Source organism: Bos taurus, chromosome 25 (assembly GCF_002263795.3).
Source record: "Bos taurus isolate L1 Dominette 01449 registration number 42190680 breed Hereford chromosome 25, ARS-UCD2.0, whole genome shotgun sequence".
In the NCBI taxonomy this organism is placed as follows: domain Eukaryota; kingdom Metazoa; phylum Chordata; class Mammalia; order Artiodactyla; family Bovidae; genus Bos; species Bos taurus.
Window position 1 is genome coordinate 28,196,370 of NC_037352.1, and position 25,729 is coordinate 28,222,098.

The window sequence follows — 25,729 nt, forward strand, 5'->3', positions numbered from 1 at the left end:
TATTTCTCCACTGATCTCCAGTAGCATATTACCCACTCCAGTATTCTTGCCTGGAAAATCCCATGGACAGAGGAGCCTGGCAGGTTACAGTCCATGGGGTCACAAAGAGTTGGACACAACTGAGTGACTTGACTTCACTTCACTGACCTAGGGAGTTCATCTTTCAGTGTAGTATCTTTTTGCCTTTTCATACTGTTCATGGGGTTCTCAAGGCAAGAGTACTGAAGTGGTTTGCCATTCCCTTCTCCAGTGGACCACATTTTGTCCTGGATGGCTGCAGGCTGTGCCCCGTGAGCCACCAGGCGTCCTGACTGTGAGCTAGAGAAATAACCACATATGCTTCTGTGAACCTACTAGACCCCCTGTGAAACAGACGTGGTCACAACTCCATTTGTCACTGAGACTCCGTAATGTTTGTGGCATGCAGGATTTAGTTTCCTGACCAGGGATTGAACCTAGGCCCCCCTGCATTGGGAAAGTTCTAGATTGCTTTCTCCTAAGATGGTAGGCACTGGAGTGGTGGCTGCATGGTGCTGGAGCAGCTGTGAGGAGATACCCCACATCCAAGGGCAGAAAAGCCCCAGCGAGATGGTAGAAGGGGTGAATTGCCGTTTAGAATCAAACCCCATTCCCGCCAGAGACACTCAGAGGGCTCAAACAAAGCTTCTGTGCACCAGGACCCAGAAACCCCACAGGGACTGAGACAGAACTGTGTTTGAGTGTCTCCTGTGGAGGTGCAGGTCAGCAGTGGACTGCCGCAGGGGCAGGGGCTCTGGGTGCTGCAGACTTGGGCATGGCATAAGCCCTCTTGGAGGAGGTCGCCATTAACCCCACCACAGAGCCGCCAGAACTTACACAGAACTGGGGAAACAGACTCTTGGAGGGCACAAACAGAACCTTGTGCACACCAGGACCCAGGAGAAAGGAGCAGTGACCCCACAAGAGACTGGTCTAGGAGTCTCTGGTGGAGGCGTGGATCGGTGGTGGCCTGCTGCAGGCTGGGGGCACTGAGTGCAGCAGTACATGCATGGGATTTTTTGAAGGAGGTCGCCATTATCTTCATCACCTCCACCATAGTTTGAAGTTGAAGTGAAGTCGCTCAGTGATGTCCAGCTCTTTGTAACCGCAGGGACTGTAGCCTACTAGGCTCCTCAGTCCATGGAATTTTCCAGGCAAGAGTGCTGAAGTGGGTTACCATTTCCTTCTCCAGGGGATCTTCCCGACCCAGGGATTGAATCCTGGTCTCCCACATTGCAGGCAGATGCTTTACCTCTGAACCACTAGGGAAGCCCTCCACCACAGTTTCAGTTCAGTTCAGTTCAGTTCAGTCGCTCAGTCGTGTCCGACTCTTTGCGACCCCATGAATTGCAGCATGCCAGGCCTCCCTGTCCATCACCAACTCCCGGAGTTCACCCAGACTCACGTCCATCGAGTCAGTGATGCCATCCAGCCATCTCATCCTCTGTCGTCCCCTTCTCCTCCTGCCCCCAATCCCTCCCAGCATCAGAGTCTTTTCCAATGAGTCAACTCTTCGCATGAGGTGGCCAAAGTACTGGAGTTTCAGCTTTAGCATCATTCCTTCCAAAGAAATCCCAGGGCTGATCTCCTTCAGAATGGACTGGTTGGATCTCCTTGCAGTCCAAGGGACTCTCAAGAATCTTCTCCAACATAGTTTGGCCCCAGGTAAATAACAGGGAGGGAACACAGCTCCACCCATCAACAGAAAATTGGATTAAAGATTTACTGAGCATGGCCCATCAGAACAAGACCCAGTTTCCCCCTTGGTCAGTCTCTCCCATCAGGAAGCTTCCATAAGCCTCTTATCCTTCTCCATCAGAGATCAGACAGACTGAAAACCACAATCACAGAAAACTAACCAATCTGATCACATGGACCACAGCCTTGTCTAACTCAGTGAAACTATGAGCCATGGTGTGTAGGGCAACCCAAGATGGACGGGTCATGATGGAGAGTTCTGACAAAACATGGTCCACTGGCGAAGTGTTGGGGTTGGTAAACTACAACCATTGAGCCAAATCTGACCACACCGTTTATGTCTTATGACATAATTTACTACAAAACCTATGACATCACTTGCGTCTTGTCTATGGCTGCTTTTCCTCAATAGCAACGGAGCTAAATACAAACTCTATGGCCTGGTAAATTGAAAATATTTACTCTGGCCCTTTACAGAAAAAGTTTCAGACCCCCTACTCTTATAGATTATTTTAATCCTATATTGCCTCAGGATATTTTAATGTTTTACCAACCCACTCCAGTATTCTTGCCTGGAGAATCCCAGGGACAGGGGAGCCTGATGGGCTGCCATCTATGGGGTTGCAGAGTCAGACACGACTGAAGAGACTTAGCAGCAGCAGCAGCAAAGGACTCTTAGCTGACAGTTCCAAACAAATGGAACAAATATCAGTGCTAGGAAGCCCCCAAATGGCAAATTGTTTTTCTCCGATACTCTTTTACTGTCTCAGAGAAGCAGGCCATTTCTAACCTCAAATCTAGGGCAGTTTCTAAGTGGGCGGGGGTCCCTGCGGGGGAGAAAGGCTGTGGAATGGTGGAGCCGTCCCAAGAGATGGGGACCCCAGCAGACAAGGTGCATTTTATCAGGGCACGGGGGATTATATTTCCCGATAAATTCTTTTCCCACTTGATGGAATCATATTGAATAAAAGATTTTTTTTTGATGTCTGATCTTATTTGGTACTCTTAGAACATCTCATTTTTGACTGGACTCAGAAATAGAACCTCTCAGAGAGGACAGCCTCCGTCTCTTGGCAATCTGTTCCTGCCGTTTTTCTTTGGCCTCCTTCATTCTCTTGGCCAAAAGGTTAGCCTCTTTAGTTTTCTTAGTATGCTATTTCTTCAGAGCAATACACCGGTGTTTGTGTTGCAGAACTCGTGGAGTCACGAGACGCTGAATCTTGGGTGCTTTAGTCCTAGGTTTCTTACCGTCTTTGTTTAGGGGCTTTTGCACAACATACTGGCGGACATCATCTTCTTTAGAGAGATTGAAAAGTTTGCGGATTCTGCTCGCTCTTTTGGGACCCAGGCGATAAGGCACTGTAGTATCAGCGAGTCCAGGAATATCCTTCTCCCCTTTTTTCACGATGACCAAATTGAGAACACTCAGACTGGCATCCACAATGCAACCCCATACAGATTTGCACTTTCTCTCTCCAGTCCTCCTTGGTCTGTAACAGGAATGCCCCTTACTCAGTAGCAGGCGAACTCAGCCATGGGTCAAGACACCCTGCTTCATGGGGAAACCCTGCTTATCGTTCCTGCCACTGATTCGGACCACATAACCCTTCCATTCTTCACCCAAAGCATCAGCAGCAACTTCTGTGGCCATATGCTTCTCATAGAAGGTACAAAGTTTTCATTCATCATCTGCTTCATTGAGCTTCCGGCAGCCAGTGGGCGGGAAAGAGATGTTCAGCTTCATTCTGAAGCAGCCGACAGCTTCCAAGGTGCCACAAAGAGCTGACTAAAAGATTTTTAAACTGTGAAGTGCTTAAACCTGAACTGATAAGACCAGTGAAAATGCCACTCAAGAGAGTGGGAGGGAGAACTGGGGATGTGGCTCCAGGTAACTCAGCCAGCCACCAGTGAGATTTGACTGTAATGCTTCCAGAGGTGCCTGGAACAAGAGTTCACTTAGAGACATAAAGGGGTGGGAGAGTAATCGGCAGCAGTTGGTAGGACAGCTACCAACTCAAATCAAATTGCGTGCATGCTAAGTCGTTTCAGTCTTGTCCGACTCTATGACCCCATGGACTGTAGTCCACCAGGGGATTTTGTCCATGGGATTCTCCAGTAGGGAATACTGGAGTGGGTTGCTATGCCCTCCTCCAGGGGATCTTCCTGACCCAGGGATCGAACCTGCATCTCTTATGTCTTCTGCATTGACAGGTAGGTTCTTTACCACTAGCACCACCTGGGAAGCCCTCAAACCAAAATAATGAAACACTATTTTCAGGGGACTTCCCTGGTGGTCCAGCAGCTAAGACTCTGCACTCCCAGTGCAGAGGGTCCAGGGTCAATCCCTGGTCAGGGGACTAGATCCCACATACTTGCAGCTAAGACCTGGCACAGCCAAATAAATAAATAATTTAAAAGAGAATAATAAAACACTATTTTCATAGGATTCTGGATGTGATTGTTATCATTATTTTAATTTTTACTTTTTGGCTGCACCATGCGGCATGTGGGATCTTAGTTCCCCAGCCAGGGATTGAACTGGCACCCTCTGCAGTGGAAGTCTTAACCGCTGGACTGCCAGGGAAGTCCCAAGTTTGTTTGTTTGTTTTCCATTAACTTTTATTGGAGTATAATTGATTTACAATGTTGTGTTAGTTTCTACTGTTGGATGTGAGTTATTTTTGCATCTATATTTTACGTTTTATTATAATTAATTCATGGAAATATAAAACATTCATAAAAACTGACATACAAAGAGCTTAGGATGAGAACACTTTGGGGCCCATGTCATCTTGCACAGTGAAAATATGGTTACCAGTTACCATGGTTACCAATGTGCACTTCAAACCAAAGAGCCCCCCCACTGAATGTTCTGCCCTGGATAACACCCCTAGGACTTTTCAGAACTTGAGGGGTGCCCCTTCTCACCAACCCAGCATGATGCCATCCTGAAATTCCCTAGCTCTATGATATCAATAACAATCCATGTCTTTATATACTAATAATACCAATAAAATACTGGAGAAAAAAAATCTACAGAGAGAAGTAATTATTTGAACATTTCTTTCATGTATTCATCTGTTGAGTTTCTACTCTATGTCAGGCATTGTTCTGGACCATGGAGGCTGATTACAGAGATGAATAAGACAGCAAAATGGATGCCCTCACCCTAGTTCTGAAAATCCAGGAAGGTAAAGACCAACAGGGGACCTCTGCTGCACCACAGCAAAAAAAAAGTTTTAACATTTCCATATCCAAGATGGTCTGCTGAAAAAGCAAGAAGCAGGCCTCCAACTCAGGGTCCACTTTCCCCCTCCAAATCTCAAGTGCAGGGATCTGCTTGGTGAAAGTTAAGTCACCCGTAGAACCCAGGATTCAAGATACTATGGAAAAGTAGCTTTTAGATTTCAAGTTTCTGGCATTCAGTGAGGCACACTTGTGGGGGGTAGATGGGATTCAGAAAAGAAATGAGAGAGCCAATCTGAACATCAGCCATATTTTTCAAGTGGACAGTGGGTAAGGCTAAGGAACAGCAGTGGTTAATGAATGGGGGTGTGTCAGAGGCTGAGAGAGAGCTGAGCCGAGTTCTGAGCAAGTGTGTCCTTAGCCAAGCTTTTGTGCCTTGGGACTTGGGAAGCTGCTGGCAAACAGCCTCCTCCTCAAAGCTGGGAGAGAAAGGAAAGGCCAGTCCTTCAACTGGAAGGAAAAGAAGATGGATGCTTTTGTTTCCATTTTTATTTCCTTTATTGTTCTTATTCGCTGAATTAGAATTGGGAGAGAAAATTCAGTAGTTGGATCAGTACTTTGGAAATCTGTTGGCATTCAAAAGTTCTTTTCTTTAATGAGGCATGGAGGATAGAATCCAATTGACTAATTGCAGGGTTCCATGCCTGTAGGACTATCTGTTTGAGTGACTCCTGGAGGAAAAATAATCCCAGCAATGTTTAAGTGTCTGTGTTCCGAAAGAACCCACCCCTGCACGCCATGCCCCCTCCAAGGCTCATTGACCCTTTTCTCCAGACCTCATGCGGACTGGCCTGGAAATCATTTCACTGCAGGCTGGGGGTAGCCACTGCCAGCGAAGTGCCCTGCTTTCCCAGAAAACCTGCTCCAACCCCTGCCTACTTGCTCAGCAAATCCTCATTCCAGGCAGCTGATCTTGGATGTCCCCTCACCGTGTAAACAGAAACCAACTGGGAAACTATATTCTGGAAGAAAATATATTCCTCAACCGAAAAGGAAGATAAAAACTCGAACACATTCAGTAATGTAACCATGATGGCACATGGGCTTTCCTACATCCCGAGTCTCTGGGGCTCCCTTCCTATTCTTTTTATAAAGCCTTGCTTTAAGGTGTAGGAATAAATGTCACCCCAATAGCCCTTAGCTCTCTGGTTTTCTCTATGGATTCCTAGGGGAGGAGAGGCCATCTGGCAGAGGGGATAAATGAACCAAGCTGGTCCAGGTAACTCCTTGTTGCGTTACCTACTGAACCAACCCAGGATCTACTCAGACTTCTTGTTACATAAGATAATAAACTTCTCCTATTATTTAAGCTAGGGATCCCCAACCTCTGGGATCTAATACCTGATGATCTGAGGTGAAGCTGATGTAATAATAATAGAAATAAAGTGTACAACAAATGTAATGCACTTGAATCATCCAGAAACCATCCCATCCACAGAAAATTTGTCTTCCATAAAACTGGCCCCTGGTGCAAAAAAGGCTGCGGACCACTGATTTAAGCCACCTTTGGCTGCAATTTCTATTACAGCTGAAACTTCCTAAGGATGGAAAGAGGAAATTTGTTATAGATATTGTTCAGAGAGGCTGGAGCAGGTAGTGAGAGCCAAGAGATGGCCTCAAGGGGCCTTCATCAGGGCAGTGCTGCTCAAAACATGGTTCGAGGACCTGCAGCATCAAAATAACCTGGGCGTTTGTTAGGAATGCAAATTAAAGGGCTTCACCCCAAGATGCACCAAATCAGAGTCTCTGGAGGTGAGGCTGGGAATCTGTATTTTACCCCTCCAGTAATTCTGATGCAACTATATTTGGAGAAGGGCTTCCCTGGTGGCTCAGATGGTAAAGAATCTGCCTGCAATGCTGGAGACCCGCATTCCATCCCAGGAAGGGAAAGATCCCCTGGAGAAAGGAATGGCAACCCACTCCACTATTCTTGCCCGGAGAATCCTACCAAGAGAGAAGCCTGGCAGGCTACAATCCATGGAGTCACAAAGAATTGGACACGACTGAGCAACTGGGCTGGGAATCTGTTTTTTAAGAAATTCTCCCTCCAGTAATTTTGATGCAACTGTATTTAGAAAAAACACTGACCTAGGAGACTTCCCTGGTGGCTCAGACAGTAAAGCGTCTGTCTACAATGCGGAAGACCTGGGTTCCATCCTGGGTGGGGAAGATCCAGTGGAGAAGGAAATGGCAATCCACTCCAGTACTATTGCCTGGAAAATCCCATGGACAGAGGAGCCTGGTAGGCTACAGTCGCAAAGAGTCGGACACGACTGAGCGACTTCACTTCACTTCAGGAGACTCCTACAACTGGGAGTGTGATTGGTCCAACAGAGGAAGTGTTGTGCCTCTTGCTCATGGCTGACCTCCCTGAAGCTGTTTTAATCCTCTAGACCTCAGTTTCCTTTTCTGACACAACAATGTGAGATTCAAATGAAGAGCCAGATGTAAAAATGGTTTGAAAGAACTAAAATCTTGACCCCCTAGGAGAGGCCCTGAGCTGACTGTCATACCAGGAGACACGGATTCCAAGGCTGCAGACAGACGTGTTGGCCCAGGCTGGACTCCGCCTCCGCAGCCTGTGAGCTTATTTAGACAGGGCGTGTCTTCATCCGTGTCTCCAGGTGTCCAGAGGAAGACCTGACGCGTGGAGGGTGGAGAGTTACGCCATTCTTAATCGAACTCAATCGCCCCTGTTTTGAATTTCCTTTTTCGGATTGCTGCTTGAGTCAGTTGGGAAAGACTGGAAACCCAGGTTCCGTCTCTGCGGTTAGAGGAGGGCCAGCCCCTGTCGCAGTGCTGCCCTTCCTCTCCTACAACCTCAGTGACCTCAGCCTCCTCCCTCAGGAAAGGATGCTCAGGTTTTCCATTGAGGTGACCCGGTCCTCCGGGATTCGGATTTCCCCGGCCTCCGAGGCCCAAGGATGCGCAGGACCCGTTGCCCTGGAAACGTACGAACGATTAAGTCGTAAGCCCTCTCTCTCCTCAAGTTTCTAGGTGTCGACTGGGATGCGGGAGCCACCCTCCCCGCCAACAAGAAGGCCCGGCTTAGAGGTGGTGGCCGCGCGCGCGCCCGTTGCGCGGAGCGAGTGGTAGCTGGTGGAGAGGGCGAGCCCGCTGACCAGACGGCCAATCAGAGCCGGAAAGGCCAGCGGTCTGGCACCTGATGGCTACTCAGGCGCGGGCTGAAAGCTCTGTCTGCCCTGAGATTGGTCGAACTTCCTGCCAATCGGGGGCGGGCGCTAGCGGGATTCGGCCAATAGCGTGAGGCAGCCGGGTCAGACCAGTGGCCCTGTGGTCCCCACAGTGGTCGGCTAGCCGGTCGGCGCTGAGGGAGTCACCGCCCTAGAGCCTGCGCGCACTGCGCTCTCGGCCCCTCCGGCCCCGCCTGTCGGCCGCGCCGCGTCATGCCAGGATCTGCTGGGTGCTAGTGCCCGGGCTGCCGCCCTCCCGCCCGCCCGCCCGCCCAAAGCCGCGCCCACTGCCCAGAGCCAAAGGGATGGTGGTAGTCACGGGGCGGGAGCCAGACAGCCGTCGCCCGGACGGTGCCATGTCCAGCTCCGACGCCGAAGACGACTTTCTGGAGCCGGCCACCCCGACGGCCACGCAGGCGGGGCACTCACTGCCTCTGCTGCCGCAGGAGGTACCTGGACCCGGGGAGGGGTTGGGGGCGCGGGAAGGGCCGCAGAACGAGGAGCCAGTGTCCGGCAGAGCTGACCTTGGGATGTGAGCGGCGCGGAGGTGGAGGGTGGGGGTCGGGCCGAGGGCAGCGCCAGTCCTCTTTGCTCCCCTACAACCCCGCTCCCACCACCCACCGATCCCCCCCACCCCTTGTCAAACACACCAGGTGTGTCTTCCCTGTCCCAGGAGGCACCTGGCCTTCCCATCCGCCTCCTTCCAGGATTCACTGCCTCCTGGGTTGGTACTTCCATCCCTTTGTCCCACCCTTATCTACTGGAGGAGGGAGGGTAGCCATGGGAAGGGACCCTTGGAGCTCCAAGAGATGATAGTGTTTTCTAGAGAATCCAAGAGGACGCCTGGGTAGTTGTGCAGACCCAGTCTCCAGCTGCCCAGAGAGTGGGGTCAGGGGCAGCGTGCAGATGTAAAGCAGGCCAGTTCATAGCTGTAGCCTTACCCACCCGACAGCTCCATGGCCCTCCCTCCTAGATGCTGTGCTGTGACGCACCGTGGCTTCCACTGGTCTCACTGAACGCATGTGACACTATCTTGTGAACACCTGAAATGACCCTTGGGAGGAAAGAAGGCGGGGCCCTGCTGGACGCTGAAAACAGAGGCTAGGAGATAGGGGCTAAGGTAGTGGCAGACCTGGACGCATGTGACAGGTAGCATTCTAGATGAAGGGACTCAACCCCAGAAGGGCAAGGTGGGCCTGGGTGAGGCTCTTGGGAAGTTTCAGTGTCGTCTTGGGGTTAGGAGGCTGTGGTCTAAACATCATGGGACACTTGTGAAATGGGCAAAACTCCAGGAGGACTTTTGTAATTGAAGAAAGAAATGAGCCACTGGAGACACGGGGTGCCATTTGTGTGTGTGTGTGTGCGCGTGCTGTTACTGGGAAACAGTCTGTTTTGAGAGAAAAAGCATAGGACCTGGAGATTATAGGCCAGCACTCCAGTGCCAGCTCTTTCACAGATTAGATGGCTCCATGTGAGTAATGTAAAATATTGCATGGCTTCATGTGAGTAATGTAAAGTATTATTATCCCCCAATAATATTTGAGTCCTTGATGTGCACATAGAATAGTTTTAGTGGAGCTAGCTGTTGAATAAGCAGCAGGCATTTCCTATGTCCTCTGGGTGCAGAGTAACGTCACCTACATTCACAGAACTGTAAATGCTTGTCTGTCTGATTCATCATTCATTTGATGCTTATTTGAGGTTTTACTATGAGCCAGGCATACTGCACAAGACCCTGGACCACTTTGATGTACTGTGTTTCTTCCTCCTTTTATTTCACAAAGGATTTGAATGTTGGGAGAAAGGACTATCTAGATAAACACACACAGACTTTCACAGAGCCCGAGCGATGTTGTAATATTGAAGTATGCAGTGGGATACAATTTTAGTTAATCTGGAGGAGCTTTGTGGGAATATTAGAGAGAATTGGCCTGGTTTCTTTCAAAGCCACAAGTAGTGAAGAGATTAGGAGGGGGAAAAAAAAACCCTGAGCATATTAGGGAGAACCTAGAGTTTCTCAGGGCAAATGTTGGTTCCCTTATTCCCTGCCCTTGACTCCAGAACTGTAACTGGACTGGGGACTAATCTCACTGCACAGATTAAGGAGGGAAGCAGAGAGGTACAGAGGGTGAGGAGTCGATGCCTGGCGTTATTCAACAAGCATCTGTGAGCCTTGCTCTGGGTGGCCTCAGAATAGATGAACAAGATGCTGTCCCTGCCCTCGAAAACTTGGGCAGTAATACAGAACCACCAACAGCACAAAGCACCTATTGTGCAAGGCACTATTATAGAGGAGAATGTGGGTATAGTGAAGGCACAATGGTGGGAGTGTTTAGTTAAACCTATCTTGGGGCAGGCAAGGGACGACAGAGTAGAATTGCTCACGCAGGACTTCCCTGGTAATCCAGTGGTTAAGACTCAGTGCTCCTAAGGCATGGGTTAGATGCCTAGTCAGGGAACTAGACCCACATGCTGTGACTAAGACGCCTGAGCAGCCAAATAAATAAATATTTGAAAGAAAGTAAAAGAAAAAAATTTCTCACAGAGCAGGGGATCTTGAACAGAAGCTCTTTAAATGAATGGATGCTGCTAACCCATAGGGTGCCTTAGTGTGAATTAGCACAAGGGCGCACAGCTGGGCTAGCGGAGCCTGCTCACCCGGGTGCCCTTGCGCAGCGAACAGCACACACTGCCGTATGGGGCAGTTGCATTTGCTGAATGGACAGAAAGAGTGACAGGAGCACTGGGGACATGAGCAAAGGCACAAAGATGGGAAGTTCAGAAAGCGGAAGGAGGACAGCGAAGGCTTTGAACTCTGGAGCAGAGGTGGGAGGACTGCAGGGAAGAGACCCGATTTAAGAGCTGTGGAAGGAGGAGGGAGAGGACTTGGTAACGGATGAGGGGGTGGGGGGATGGGAGAGAAGCGGTCAGAACGACGCCAGGCTTTCGGGCAGCCCGGGCTTGCCTCCCCAGCTGCTGGATTGAAAACGCCGGCGATTCCTCCCCAGTTCCCTGAGGTCGTCCCCCTTAACATCGGAGGGGCTCACTTCACTACACGCCTGTCCACCCTGCGGCGCTACGAGGACACCATGCTGGCGGCCATGTTCAGCGGGCGACACTACATCCCCACCGACGCCGAGGGCCGCTACTTCATCGACCGCGATGGCGCGCACTTCGGGTACGTACTTCCCTTTGCCGTCACCTGCGCGGTCCTGGTGAGTGAGTGGCCTGGGCTGGGACCCAGGACCGTGATACCTTCCATAACACCCGGAAGAGGAGATAACCTGCTGGTGGGATTTAATAAATGTGCACTTTGAACTGGATCGGACTTCTTAGTTTCTTTCCCAGAGGAGGCAAGGACAGCCCCAGACATCCCAGGTAACATACATTGGGTAGGTGTGATGAAACCGCTTCTCTGCTATGCAAAGACTGGAAAGTGGAATTCCACCAGCGTCAGCATCACCATTAGGGAGGAACATGGTGTGTGGCGGTGGTTCCCAGACTTCTTGGAATAGTTAAACAGGGAGTTCCCTGGTGGTTTAGTGGTTAGGACTCCATGCTCTCCCTGGCAAGGGCCTGCATTCAGTCCCTGGTTGGGGAACTAAAGATCCCACAAGCTTCACAGTGCAGTGATAAATAAATAAATAAAAATAAAACAGGTAAGAGGAGGACCAACATAGGGTTGCCATCCTATAGTATTGCCAAGTCTTAAAACCTTCAGTTGTTACTGTCATTTTAACAGTAAAACATGGGAAGACATAATCTCAAAAAAAAAAAGTCTTTCCCAGAAATAACTTCTGACAGCTTTACACACAAGTTAAAGACTCTGTGTTTCCGTTTCCTTGTTTGTGAAATGAGAAATAATTATAGCTGCTTTGCAGGCCTGTCATGTGGATTAAATAGAGTCTTGGTGTGACCTTTGGCCAGGTCCTTTGAGTATATGGCCTAAGCTCTTTGCCCCATCCATCTAACTTTGGAGATGACTGGAGAACTAGCATGGTCCTTGACCTTGAACAAAAGGAAACCCTCCACTGCTACATCTCTGTGCCAGCCTCCAAGTAGGCTTGCCCACACCGGGAGGAGGGTCATTTTTCATCCTCAGAAAGGAGCCTCTGGTCAAATAATTTGCTTTGAAGCATCTGGATTTCCCCATTGGGCTGTCAGCTGCCTCCAATGCTGAGAAAACAAAGTGTCACATCTCTCTGCAGAGCTATAAAAAGATTTTTGTTTGCAGGCTGTTTGGGGGAGGAAAGTGCTGGCCCCAGCTGGCATCTTCCACAATACTCCTCTCTGGACCTGGCCCCGGGGTTATGCTTTTCAGAGCTCACTGAGGTTTGCCCTCGAGCCTAAAGGACTAATTTTGGAAGGAGTGTTGGGGAGGGGGCACTAGGTTTGGCCCTGGGCTGCTGTGCCCATGCTCAGGTAGCCACATGGAGAGTGGCAGGGCCAGGCAAGGGTGTGGCAGAAAACAGGATATTGTGGCATTCATCCTCAGACTACTGGACTCCAGTGGCCTGTGGTTCACCAGCAGCCTGTGAAGTTGTGGAAAGATTCAGATGAAAGAGTTTAGGGCTTTTCTCCATGGGTGAGCACACGTGCCCCCAGCACCCACTGTGGAGGCTGCTTGGGCCTCCCTTAGGCTGGTTTCCAGTTGGGCTCAGTACATAGCTCTTTGGACTAAAGTCTGGACCATTGTTGGTGTGAGCTTGGAGTCACCTGTGTCTGCATCTGGGCCTCCGGCTAGCCATGGCTCCTTTAGTAAGAGGGTTCCTTAAGCTCTCTGAGCCCCAGTTTTTCCTCATTTATAAAATGGATGCAAGAGAGCACTTACACCGTGTCATTGAAGGGATTATATGGGATAACACCTGAATAGTGGCTGACAGATTATTGCTTAGTGAGTTCTGGCTGGTGTTGCATCATGGTCATAAACCAAACTATTGAGGTAACAGCTTGATGTTGGGGTTTACTCATATACCCTCACAGAAGAGCCCTTCCACACCTGCCAATGATAGGTCCAATGACTCTTAGCACTGCAGAATCTAAAGAGAGAACTGAAAGAGCTGAATTTTTATTTTAAGAAAATACAGTGTGTCATTTTTATTCACTCCCAAAACCAGTTCAGGTGTCAGGGCTAGGCAGTCATCTTCTGTGTATAGCATAATACTGATGGCAGGGGTGGGTGGGGGTGCAGAACTCGTCCACGTGGCTAGTGGGAATGAAGTGCTACAACCACTTTGTCAAACAGGCATTTATGACCAAAAAGTTCTCCTGCTGACATTCACTTAAGAGGGATTGGTCCCCAAGTCCACAAAAAGTTTACAGGGAATATTTATCACAGCTCTACTTTAAGAGACCCCAAACCAGAAACAACTAAAATGTCCATCAGTAGGAGAATGGATAAATAGTCTATAGCACACCCATATAACGGTGTGATACTTAGCAATAAAAGAAAGAAAAACAGCAAAGGAAGGGAAATCCTGCTGCACACAACATAGGAAATCAATCTCAAAAACACTAGGTTGAAGGGAAGGAGCCAGGCACAAAGAGGACATACTGTATGATTCCACTTACATGAATTTCAAGAAGAGGCAAAAGTACTCTTTGTTGATAGAAGTTAGACCGTTTGCCTCTCTAGTGATTGGCTGGGAAGAGGCCCAAGGAAACTTTAAGGAGATGGGAATGTTCTGTATCTTGATGTAGGTGGTGGTGGTTATGGGTATATTCATAGGTGATATTAACTATACCCAATTAAAATATATAAAGAGGTTAAATATATATTTTCATTTTTCCTATATGTACTTAATAATTATATTAATAATGGTACTGATAACAACCACTAACACTTATTGAGGGCTTACTCTGTGCCAGATGTCTTTCTTTCTTGACCGCACCATGTGGCATGTGGGATCTTACTTCCCCGACCAGGAATTGAACCCATGGCCCCTGCATTGGGAGCATGGAGTCTTAACCACTGGAAGTCATTGTGCTAGGTATTTTCTAAGCACTTTTTATATGTTAACTTATTTAATCCCCTCATAACATGATGGGGTAGTTTTCTGACTTTCTCCCCCATTTTACGGAGTAGAAAATCAAGGCACAGAGAGATTAAATTCTCTTACCTGAGGTTACACAGTGGGCCACCTGGGTCCAGAGCCTGTGCTCTAACCTCTGGGAGGCCCTGTTCGGGCCCATCAGCTCCCCCTCACCCGTCCTCTTTCCTTCCTGCTCAGCGATGTGCTGAACTTCCTGCGCTCGGGGGACCTGCCACCCCGGGAGCGCGTGCGGGCCGTGTACAAGGAGGCCCAGTACTACGCCATCGGGCCCCTCCTGGAGCAGCTGGAGAACATGCAGCCACTGAAGGGGGAAAAGGTGCGCCAGGCATTCCTGGGGCTCATGCCCTACTACAAAGGTGAGGGGGCCACGACCCGGGGCAGTCGAGATGCGAGGAGGGAGGGTTGCGAGGCATCGGTCAGTGTCGGGGTCCCCACCAGGAGAGGGGGGGGTCACGGCTTCCTACACACCTGTCATACTTGGGATGGGAGCGAGTCCCGCTTCCCTTCCTGCCATCCTCTCAGTCACAGGGGGAGACTCAGGTGAAATAGGGCCCATCTTGCCTGCAGCGTCATCAAATTGTATTTCAGAAAGAGACCCTCATCGTGTCCCATTGGTTTCCTTTGGCCCTGCAGAACCGCCCACCATCCCTGGTGAAGTTTGTGCCCCTCATGGGCCCACAGAGTGCCCTCCCTGGGGGTCTGTCTCTCCCTCCAGACATCACTGGGGTGGTCTCTCTCTGCTCCCTACCCTACCTCCCAGCCTCGTCCAGTGATGGGCTCTGTGTTCACCTGCCGTAGACCACTTGGAGCGGATCGTGGAGATTGCCCGGTTGCGCGCTGTCCAGCGGAAGGCCCGCTTTGCCAAGCTCAAGGTCTGTGTCTTCAAGGAGGAGATGCCCATCACCCCCTACGAGTGCCCGCTGCTCAACTCGCTGCGCTTCGAGCGGAGCGAGAGTGACGGGCAGCTCTTTGAGCACCACTGCGAAGTGGACGTGTCTTTCGGGCCCTGGGAGGCCGTGGCTGACGTTTACGACCTGCTGCACTGCCTGGTCACGGACCTGTCGGCCCAGGGCCTCACCGTGGACCACCAGTGTATCGGGGTGTGCGACAAGCACCTCATCAACCACTACTACTGCAAGCGCCCCATCTATGAGTTCAAGATCACATGGTGGTGAGTAGCACTGGCGGGAGCAGAGTCCCGTCAGGGAGGGTAGCCGGTCCCCTTGCTGGCTCTGGGAGCGAGGTCCCCGGAGGGGCTCCTGGCTGCCCCAGCACCTCCTGATGTGAGGACGGGTCCTGAGGCTCGGCTCCAGGGGGACGGAGGGGCAGCCCTGGTCTCCCCGGCTATACCTCGGGGCCAGACTCGAGGCTGGTGGCCCCCAGGGGACCTCGGGCGGTCTCTGCCCGAGGCTGATGGGGTCCAGTTAGCGAGGGCTTGACCGGCAAGTCCAGAGAGGTTTTGTCATTTTCTTGACCTTGCAAGAGAGTTTGTGCCCTTTTAGAGCCACGTTGCCAAGCTGATGTAGGTGTAACCACTCTTCCACTCTTGTGCGCAGTGTCTCAGTATGAACCTAGAACACGGTGGGGGAACTTTGCCCGCGGGCCCCCCAACAGCCCCTGGCTGAAGAGGGAGCATCTTGTTTCCTTCTTCCCCCAGCGACAGCCCCACGCTTCATTTTAGGATGTGGAAAGAGTCTTTTCCTCCAAGACATACTCTTCACCACCTTTTGGAGATGTTACCCTAGTTGCCAAAGCCATGCACCAGATTGGCCTTAGAAAAGCACAATGTTTACAGCCCTGCCTCAGGGCCTGGGCTTCTCCTCCTTTCCACCAACCTGCCTTGCTTGAAGGGTGATTGCCTCCCAGGGCTGGAGTGTACATTTCAGGGACTCCTTCTGAAGTCAGTCAAGCAGGCAGGATGCCTAGATCTTTGAGATGTAACATCCTTTCTAGAGGCTCAGAATCCCTGCTTGGCCGCTATTCCATGTGTTAGGATCCAGTTTACGGTGAACCTCCCTGTACGGGGAACCCCTGTTGCTTTTTCCCATCAGTGTTCTCCTTCCAGGAGATTGTCTGTCTTGGGGAAGGGAAGAAAGGGCTGGGGGAGAGGCGCAGCTGTCCCTGGAGCTGAGGGATGACAAGCAGGAAGCCAGTTTGGAGAGAAAAAGATCCAGCAGCTTCTCCTCCACTGTGTTTCCTTCTTGCTACAAGTGCAGCCTGGGCCACCAGTCGGGGGTGGGTCTGTGGCCCCAGGAAATACTCTGCGGCCCCAGTCTTTGGAGCAGGGCATTCCCACACCATGTGTAGGGGTGCTCCCTGCAGTCGCGATTGAACTTAACTGCTCCCGAGTGCTCTTATAAGATTTTTTTCCTATGAGCCTCATCGGTCTCATTCTTCCAGGAGGAGACTGGTGAGGAGGGGGCGGGAGCTGAGGAGAAGCAGGCCAGCCCTTGGCTGAATTCCCTCACGGGGAAGTGACCCCTTGGCCCCTGTGTGAGAAGATTCCAGGGCATGGGCTCCCACTCATACATTGTATTCTTGTGTGCGTGGAGCAGGCGTCCAGGCCAACATCTGAGGGGATGGTCCAGTCAGTGCTTCAGGTTCCGAGATAACGCATCCTCTTCTTGTTCTCATCTACAAATGGATTGTCACTTTTCTGGAGCTGACATCCCTGTTTGGACCCCAATAGCATGACCCTTACCTTGTTCTCACAGGAAAGTCTCTGATTTAAGTTGCCCAGACTGGCCAGTAGCTTGAACTGTAAAAATTTGTTTTCAGACAGACAGTGAGGCAGACTCTTAAGGAGGGAGCTGGTGTGAGGAGAGAGCAGACAGTGAAGCCCAGAGCTTTCAGTAATTGCACCTCGGCCCCTTCTCTCTCCCTCCTCAGTGCAGAGCATCACAGCACTCAGTTATTTAGAGTCCACACACTAAAGACAGGGAGCGACTGGTTCACGCAAATGCAGGTTTGCTCAAAATCGGGCCCTTAAGACTTGCCAGGGGCTCCAAGGGCGCTGAGTAAGAACACTGGCCCTGTGCCTCTTGCTGGAAACACCCCTGTTTCTCTGCTCCCCGAGTTTTCCTTGTGGTGGTGTGCTCCGTGCCTCTGTGGGGAGACAAGGCTGCAGGCCGGTAGACCAGGCTGGGCAGAGACACCAGCAGCCAGCTTAGAGCTCTTTCCACATGGAGTAAGAGAATTTGATGACCACGTTGGGCCATCCTCTTATGAGCCAAGGCCAGGCTGCAAAGTGCTCTTGGACGTGGGGGTTTGTGGCAATGGCCTTCAAATGAAGGTCATCTCTGAGGAAGTGACCTCTCCCAGTTGGGTTCCCTTTTCAGCTTTCAGTGGCCAGGCCCAGAGCATACGAAGGGCTGGGTCAGGAAGAAGGGTTCCACAGGACAACTGCTTCCCAGAATGAAAGGAAGTCCATGCTCATGGAATTCTTGTGTGTAACGTCAGTTGGTCAAATCAAAGGACTTGCCTTAGAAGCTTCCCTTATGTTTGACTTTGGGCACCTTTTCTCCCAGGAGCTCTGCTCAGTGGTTGGGACGGTGCAGGTTTTAGGAGATAGGACTGCATGGTGCAATGCTGGCTGCAATTTAGTAAGAATGAAAAACTTAATGGCAACTCAGTTTGCAAAGATTGAAACACAACGAGAGAGACACAACAACACAGCGAGACCCATCCCACCATCCCAAGTGGGGGGAATTCTTTGGGTAATGCTCTAAATCGAAGAAATAAAGGGATCGTCACCATCCTTATTCAACTTCTGGTAAGCTCACCAGGCTGTCCAGTGCTTATCATGCGGAAGGCAGTCAACTGTGCTCTGCAATTTTCTGTCTTTCTCCCCGGGATTTGGGACATTCTGGGAGCTGTCTGGAGTCTTGTGCCTCCAGCTGCTCAGGTGGTGTCATCTTCCTGTTCTGGGTCACTCATTGGAGGACTGGGAAATTGACAACCGCAAGCCACAGCGTTGGGTGAGCCTCAGGGTGTCATCTTGGTCTCAGCTGGATCCTCTAATGGTTAAGACAGATAACAACAACAGAACAGAAACTACTCACACCCAGCATTTTGATCCCAGTTGGGATTTCAGATATCTTCCTTCTGCATACCTTCTGTCCATATCTGATTGTACTGTAAGTGATTAAGCTCTCTCAGGTACCATTTTGCCGTGGCTCTTTCAAGAAGGTGGTGCCTGCCTCATGATGCTTATTACAAGGGAGGGTTTATTCATCAGAAGCCAGAGTTGTGGGAGCAGGGGTGGGAGAGGCACTTTTTGGAATTTTGGAAGAATCATACGTGTATACATATATGTTAACTGGGGGAAGGGTGGGCTGGCTGAGGGGTCGGGGAGATGGGAACGGAGACTGAGAGGAGCAGGCAGCTGCCTCTGGGTGTGGGAGGTCATAGGTCCGTCTTCTTCCTTCTGTAGTGTTGGGTTTGTGTATACCGTATAATGCTACCTGTGTTCCTTCATTTTCCTGTCTGTGAGCACTTTGATCCACAGAGCCTCGGTACCCTCACCTAGCATTAAAGTCAAGAACTAGAACCTGGGTGTCGTGCCTTTCTTATTTAGAGATGTATTCTCATCCCTCCTTCACCTTCCAGGCTGCCAGCAAATGTGTTGTTTTCTGCTTAAAACGTGGTATGTTTGGTGTTGCCATGCTAAATCAAGCAGACCCTTCCCTGAGACATGCAGCTGAACTTCCACCCAGACTTGAAGTTAAAGGGGGATGGGCACCCCTGGAGGTCCCTCTGCAGTTACCCTCACCTGGTCTCTGTCCCGGTAGGCATACCCACCTGTGCCCCTGGATTTCTGGGGTTTTTATGCAGTACTGACCATTTGTTCACGACCCTCAACTTCCTCCCTTGACCATTCTATCTTTTTAGGAAGCGGGTTCACCTGATCCTTCACTGAGGACCCAGAATGCCCATTGCTGAAAGCCCTGTACCTCTTTTCTCCTGTCCTGGGCCTGCACCCCCAAGACACACTCCAGTGCCTCGGTGGGGGTCACAAGGAGGCACCAGCATGAGTAGCCTCTGGCCCTAGTCCCTACATCTTCATGATGCTGGAGTTGGTTGAGGCCGGCGATCCTTCCAGGTATGAGAGTTGCACTATAATAAACAGATTCAAGGTCCAGAGGCACCTTGTGAAAGAACCCCTACAGGGAGTGTCTGCAGCAGTCTGGAGCGGTTAAGGTGAAACTGGCAACTTGGTTCGCACAATGAGGGCGGGTCCGGTTTTTCAAACACTTTGGCTTCAGAAGAGGCTCTGTTACATGTACAAGACCCCAAGAGGCCAGCAGAGGAATCCGGCTCTGGTTGCAGCTGAGAGAAGCCACTGCAAACTGCAGGCAGGTACCCACGTGCAGCAGTGCTTAGTTGCTTTGCTCAGTTGTAGCCCGCCAGGCTCCTCTGTGCATGGGACTCTCCAGGCAAGAATACTGGAGTGGGTTGCCATGACCTTGTCCAGGGGATCTTCCTGACCCAGGGATTGAACTCATGTCTCTCTTGCATTGGCAGGTGGGTTCTTTACCACTGAGCCACTTGTGCAGCAGAGGCCAGCCAAAACCCAGAGCTTGCCAGAGTGGACATGAAAAGGGACAATATTCTCTTACAATGGCTGATGGGCCTGCCAGGGGAGGAAGCTGAACTCCTGCTTACCTCTTTGCCATCCATGTGCCTTCACGTCCCACCCATTCAAAATGGAAAATAACAAAGACTTCTTGGACCTTACATCTGACATATCAATCTATAAGGTCTCCGTCCCTGAATTGAATTTGGAGTCATTTGTATCAGTCAGGAGAAAAAAAAAGTACACAGTAATTTGAATAATTTATATCTTGAATATAAATAGTTACTAATTATGATTGGAGGAATGAAGGATTGGCTAATAAAGAGTAGGGATAACTATAAAGAATATAGGAATAGCCAAGAAGCAGCCACTAAGACTGAGATAGAGGGTCTAAGGATGAATACCCCCTCCCCCAAGAGCTGATATCCAGACCTTTTTGGACAAGGCATGGCCAGGTTCATTGAATGACAGAGAAGTCATGGGGGTGCCGTGCTGGTGAAGCTTGCTGGAAATCTACCCTCTGAGGTGCTGGAAGAATCTGTTCCTTAGGAGGTGTCTTGCCAGAGGCTCTCTACTACAAAACCACCCCTGGAGGTGCTGGGGAAAGCTCTTGGTGACTGCAGACCACCTTGTATGGCAGGAGCTGGGTGCTGGAGAAGCTATATGAGCTGTGAGCAAGCACACCAGAACCAGAAAGGAAACGTCTCCCCGCCTGCAGTGTCTCGCTTATACGTGGAATCTAAAGTATGGTACAAATGAACCTATTTACAGGACAGAAGCAGACTCACAGACACAGATCAGACTTGTGGTTGCTGGGGGTAGGAGTTGGGGAGGGAGAGAGGTGGACTGGGAATTTAGGCTTTGTAGATGCAAATGACTAAATTTAGAATGGATAAACAACAAGGTCCTACTGTGTAGCACAGGGAACTATATAATTATTGTAGAAAATAATGGCTCAGTGTTAAGTCAAAATTCTTGTCTTAGGCACACATTATTAAAATTTGAAATGGAACAGTTTGAACACCTAACTAAATCATTATAGGGATTTCCCTGGTGGTCGAGTGGTTAAGACTCCACACTCCAAGTAGAGGGGGCCCAGGTTCGAGCCCTGCTCAGGGAACTATTTATTATTAGATCCCACAGGCCACAATTGAGAGTTTGCATGCTGTAATTAAAGAACCCACGTGCCGTGATGAAGACAGAAGGTCTTGCACGTCACAGCTAAGACCCGGTGCAGCCAAATAAATACATTTTTAAAATAAATAATTATACCCATGGGTTATAACCCATTGAATAAAATAAGAATCCATGAATTCATATTGACACAAATGAATAAGTAATGGCATAAAAGAGATAGAAAGGAAAGTTCTTAATTAGCATAAAATGTCAGCTAATATAGAAAGAATGATGGCATTAGAAAACCCCCATTAAAAAAACTCCATTTTGTAAACATCATAATTAGAACTGAATCATCATCAATCATCAGTGGACTCTAAAATAAGTTTTTAAGAAAAACAGGATCTTTACATAGTCTCAAAGTATTTTCCTATAAATTACTAAATAATTATAAAGTAAAAATAGTGACTTCACAGTGGAAACACCTGAAAGACTCCACTTTCATCATTAATCAATGTCGTTAGCTGAAATGGGACAAACAGACATCATGTACATCACCTATCTTAGTGTCTGCGGAAGAACACAACATTATGTGATTCTTCTGCACCGCCCCCCCAAAAATGAACAGCATGAATCTAATCATGAGAAAAAAAAATCAGAGAAACCCAAAGTGAAGGACATGTTTTAGAATGACCATCGTATACTTTTGGGCTTCCCTTATGGCTCAGCTGGTAAAATAATCCTCCTGCAATGCGGGAGACCTGGGTTCAATCCCTGGGTTGGGAAGATCCCCTGGAGAAGGGAAAGGCTACCCATGCTAGTATTCTGGCCTGCAGAATTCCATGGACTGTATAGTCCATGGGGTCGCAGAGAGTTGGCTACAACTGAGCGACTTTCACTTCACGTATACTTTACAAAAATGTGAAGATTATGGAAGACAAATTTAAATGGAAGAACCATTCCAGATTAAAGACTACCAAAGAGACATGACAATTAAGTGATCCTGGGTTAGACTTGGGACCAGGGAAACAATAGCTATAAGAGACATTTTTGGCACAATTGATGAAAATTGAATAAGGACTATAGATTAAATTAGAGGATTTTATCAATGTTAATTTTCTTGATTTTGATAATTTTGCTTTGGTTTTTCTCAGAGATTATTCTTAGGAAACACACACTGAAATATGTAGGTGTTTGCAACTTAGTCTTAAGTTCTTCAGGAAAAAAGGGAGAGAAAGAGAGCACAAATGATAAAGAAAATTGGACAAATCTACAAATTCTAGAAACAAAAACCTCCATGTAAAATTAATTCAAAGAGACCCACAGAAAACATTATAATCAAAGTGTAGCAAGCCAAAGAAGAATCTTGAAAGCATGGAGAGAAGGGGATTGGTCACTAGTAGACCTGCTGTATAAGAAATGCTAGAAGGACTTCTTCAAACCGAAGAAAAAAGGACACTAGAAGTCATATGAGGAAGTAAACAATACCAATAAAGATGAAAACCTAGGTAAATGTAAAGGTCAATGTCATCGTACTAAACGTTTATAACTCCTCTCTTTTCTTTTATGGGCTTCCCTGGTGGCTCAGTGGCAAAGAATCCACCTGCCAATGGAGGAGATTCGGAGAAGATCCCCTGGAGAAGGAAATGGCAACCCACTCCAGTATTCTTGCCTGGGAAATTCCAGGGACAGAGGAGCCTGGTGGGCTGCAGGCCATAGGTTTCCAAAAGAGACAGACATGATTTAGCGACTAAACAACAACTTCCCTATTTGATTTTAAAGTCATGTGCATAAAACACTAATTATAAACCTGTGCTGATAGGCAAACAATTTATAGAGATGAAATCTGACAATAACAGGATAAAATGAGGAGGACATAGTTGTTTTGGAAGCACAGTACATACTATTTTCAATAAAGTTGGTATTATTCAAACTAAGTTGTTAAAAGTTCAAAATGTTAATTGTAATCACAAAAGTAACCATGAAGAAAACAACTAAAAATTTACAGAAAATGAAAATAGTAGACTACAGAAAAACATTTAAATACCCAAAAAAATGCAGTAATGAAAGATTGAGGGGAAAAAACATAATAGATTTAGAAAACAAGTAGCAAAATGGCAGATGTAAGTCATTATTTAGCAGCAATTACTTCAAATTTAAGTAGATTAAACTTTCCACTTTAAAGCCAAAGATTGGCAGAATGTATTTCCTAAAAAGTTCCATCTATCTGCTGTCTGTAAGAAACTTACCTTAAAGACACAAAGAGATTGGAAGTAAAAGGATGGAAAAATATATTCCATGAAAACAGTAACCAAAGGAGAACTGAGGTGGTTATATTATTAAACAGAATAGATTTTACATTTAAAAAGGTTATGAGATAAGTACATTAGAAACTCCCCACAGCTACAGAAAAGCCCACGCAGCAAGGAAGACCCAGCACAGCCAAAAATAAATAAAATTATATATAAAAAAAAAAGATCTCAAATACACCTTAAGTTAAATTTGCTCAGTCATGTCCAGCTCTTTGCAACTCCATGGACTGTAGCTGCCAGGCTCCCCTTCCATGGAATTCTCGAGGCCAGAATACTGGAGTGGGCAGCTGTTCTCTTCTCCAGGGGATCTTCCCTACCCAGGTATCGAACCTAGGTCTCCCACATTGCAGGCAGATTCTTTACCATTTGAGCCACCAGGGAAGCCCCCAAACACCTTAAAGGAACTAGAAAAATGAAGAGCAAATTGAGCCAAAGCTAGCAGAAGACAGAATGTAAAGATTAGAGTAGCAATAAATGGAATGGAGACTAGGATAACAAGAGAATATAGAAAATCAACAAAACCAAGTTTTTTTTCTTTAAGATCAGAATTAACAAGTCTTGAGCTAGATTGATTACAAAAAAGAGAAAACTCAATTTGCTAAAATCAGAAAGAACAGGGGTCATTACTATTTACATAAATGAAAAAATTTATGAGAATTCTGTGAATATTTGTGCACCAACAAATTCAATAACTAAATGAACTAATTCCTAGAAACATAAATCCTACCAACTCTGAATCACAAAGAAATAGAAAATCTGAAAATATTTGTAACTAGTAAGGAGATTGAATCCATAGTCAAAACCCTCCCAACAAATAGAAGCCCTAGACTTTATGGCTTTGCTAGTGAATTCTACCAAAAGTTTAAAGAAGAACTAATATCAGTCCTTCTTAAAGTCTTCAAAAAAAAAAAAAAATTGAAAGTGGAGAGAATGCTTTCTAACTTATTCAGTGAAGCCAGCATTGCCCTAATACTGAGTCAGATAAAGACAATACAAGGAAACTATACAGACCAATATTCCTTAAGAACACTAATATAATAATTCTCAACAAAATACTAGCGAATTCAGCAGCATATAAAAAAAGTTACATACTGTGATCAAGTAAACTATATTCATGGAATATACAAGGATGGTTCAACATATAAAAACTCATCAAATGGTATTCACTATATTGAATCACCGACTCGATGGCATCACTGACTCGATGGACATGAGTTTGAGCAAGCTCCAGGAGTTGGTGATGGACAGGGAAGCCTGGCGTGCTGCAGTCCAAGGGGTCACAGAGTCAGACACAACTGAGTGACTAAACTGAACTGATACTGAAAAAACTACCCAGGCTTCTCATTTGATGCAGAAAAAGCTTGTGACACAATTCAATACCGTTTCATAATAAAAACACTCAAAAAACTAGGAATATAAATATAAGAAAGCCACATATAAAAACCACATAGCTAACACTATACATAATGATGAAAGGTTAAAAGCTTATCTGCTAAAATAAGAAACTAGATTAAGGATGCCTGTTTTTGCCAGTTCTATTCAATAGTATTGGAAGTTCTAGTTAGAGCAACTGGGCGACAGAAAGAAAAGGCACCCAAACTGGAAAGGAAGGAGTCTTTGAAGATGATGTGATCTTATAGTAGAAAACCCTAAGGACTCCACACACATGCACACACACACACACACACACACACACACAAATCTGTTAGAACCAATAGATGGATCAAGCAAAAATAGTACAGAATGAATACACTGAAATCAATTGCATTTCTAATACTGAACAAAGGGGAAAGTAGGGAAAGAATTCCATTTAAAATAACATCAAAAAGAATAAAATACTTAGGAATTAATTTAATCAAGGAGGTGAAAGACTGAAAATGGCAAAACCATTGATGAAAGAATGAAGGCATAAATAAGTCGAAAGACATATCATGTAAATTGGTTTGTTGTTGAATCTTAGGAGTACTCTATATATTCTGGATAACAATCCCTTATCACAGGTAGGGATTTGCAAAACCTTTTTCCTATTCTGTGAGTTGACTTTATAGTCTATTATATTGACTGTTACCTTGGATGCACAAAAGTTTTAAACTTTGTGCTAATATGTCTATTTTTTCTTTTATTACCTGTGCCTTTGGTGTATATCTGAGAAATTATCGCCAAATCCAGTGTAATGAAGCTTTTATCCCCTGTGTTTCCTTCTAAATTTTCTTACATTTAGGTCTTTGATCCATTTTGAGTTAATTCTTTGTATACAGTGTTAGGTAGGGGTCCAACTTCATATTATGTCTATTTTACAATAAAAATTACATTAAAAATTAATATACTTTGATGATAAGAAACACCCAGTAAACTAGGAATAACAAGAAACATCTCAGCATGATAAAGGCCATGTATGAAAAACCCACATCAGACCATGGTGAAAGACTGAGTTTTTCCACTGAGGCTGGAAACAAGGCAAGGATGCGTACTTTAACCACTTCTATTAGTATGTTTTCATTTCTCTTAGGTAGATTC

General features: G+C 47.4%; 1 protein-coding gene and 1 pseudogene across 1 annotated transcript; one reads left to right on the forward strand and one right to left on the reverse strand.

The window, feature by feature from the left end:
* Positions 1–2,354: 2,354 nt before the first annotated feature.
* Positions 2,355–3,974, reverse strand: LOC783148 (small ribosomal subunit protein eS6-like; annotated as a pseudogene).
* Positions 3,975–8,288: 4,314 nt separating this feature from the next.
* On the forward strand, positions 8,289–18,758 carry KCTD7 (potassium channel tetramerization domain containing 7). Its single transcript, NM_001102545.1, has 4 exons — positions 8,289–8,605; positions 11,165–11,334; positions 14,387–14,565; positions 15,008–18,758. Exons 1-4 carry the CDS (start codon positions 8,462–8,464, stop codon positions 15,382–15,384), a joined length of 870 nt encoding a protein of 289 aa, NP_001096015.1. The 5' UTR covers positions 8,289–8,461; the 3' UTR covers positions 15,385–18,758.
* The last annotated feature ends 6,971 nt before the right edge of the window (positions 18,759–25,729 follow it).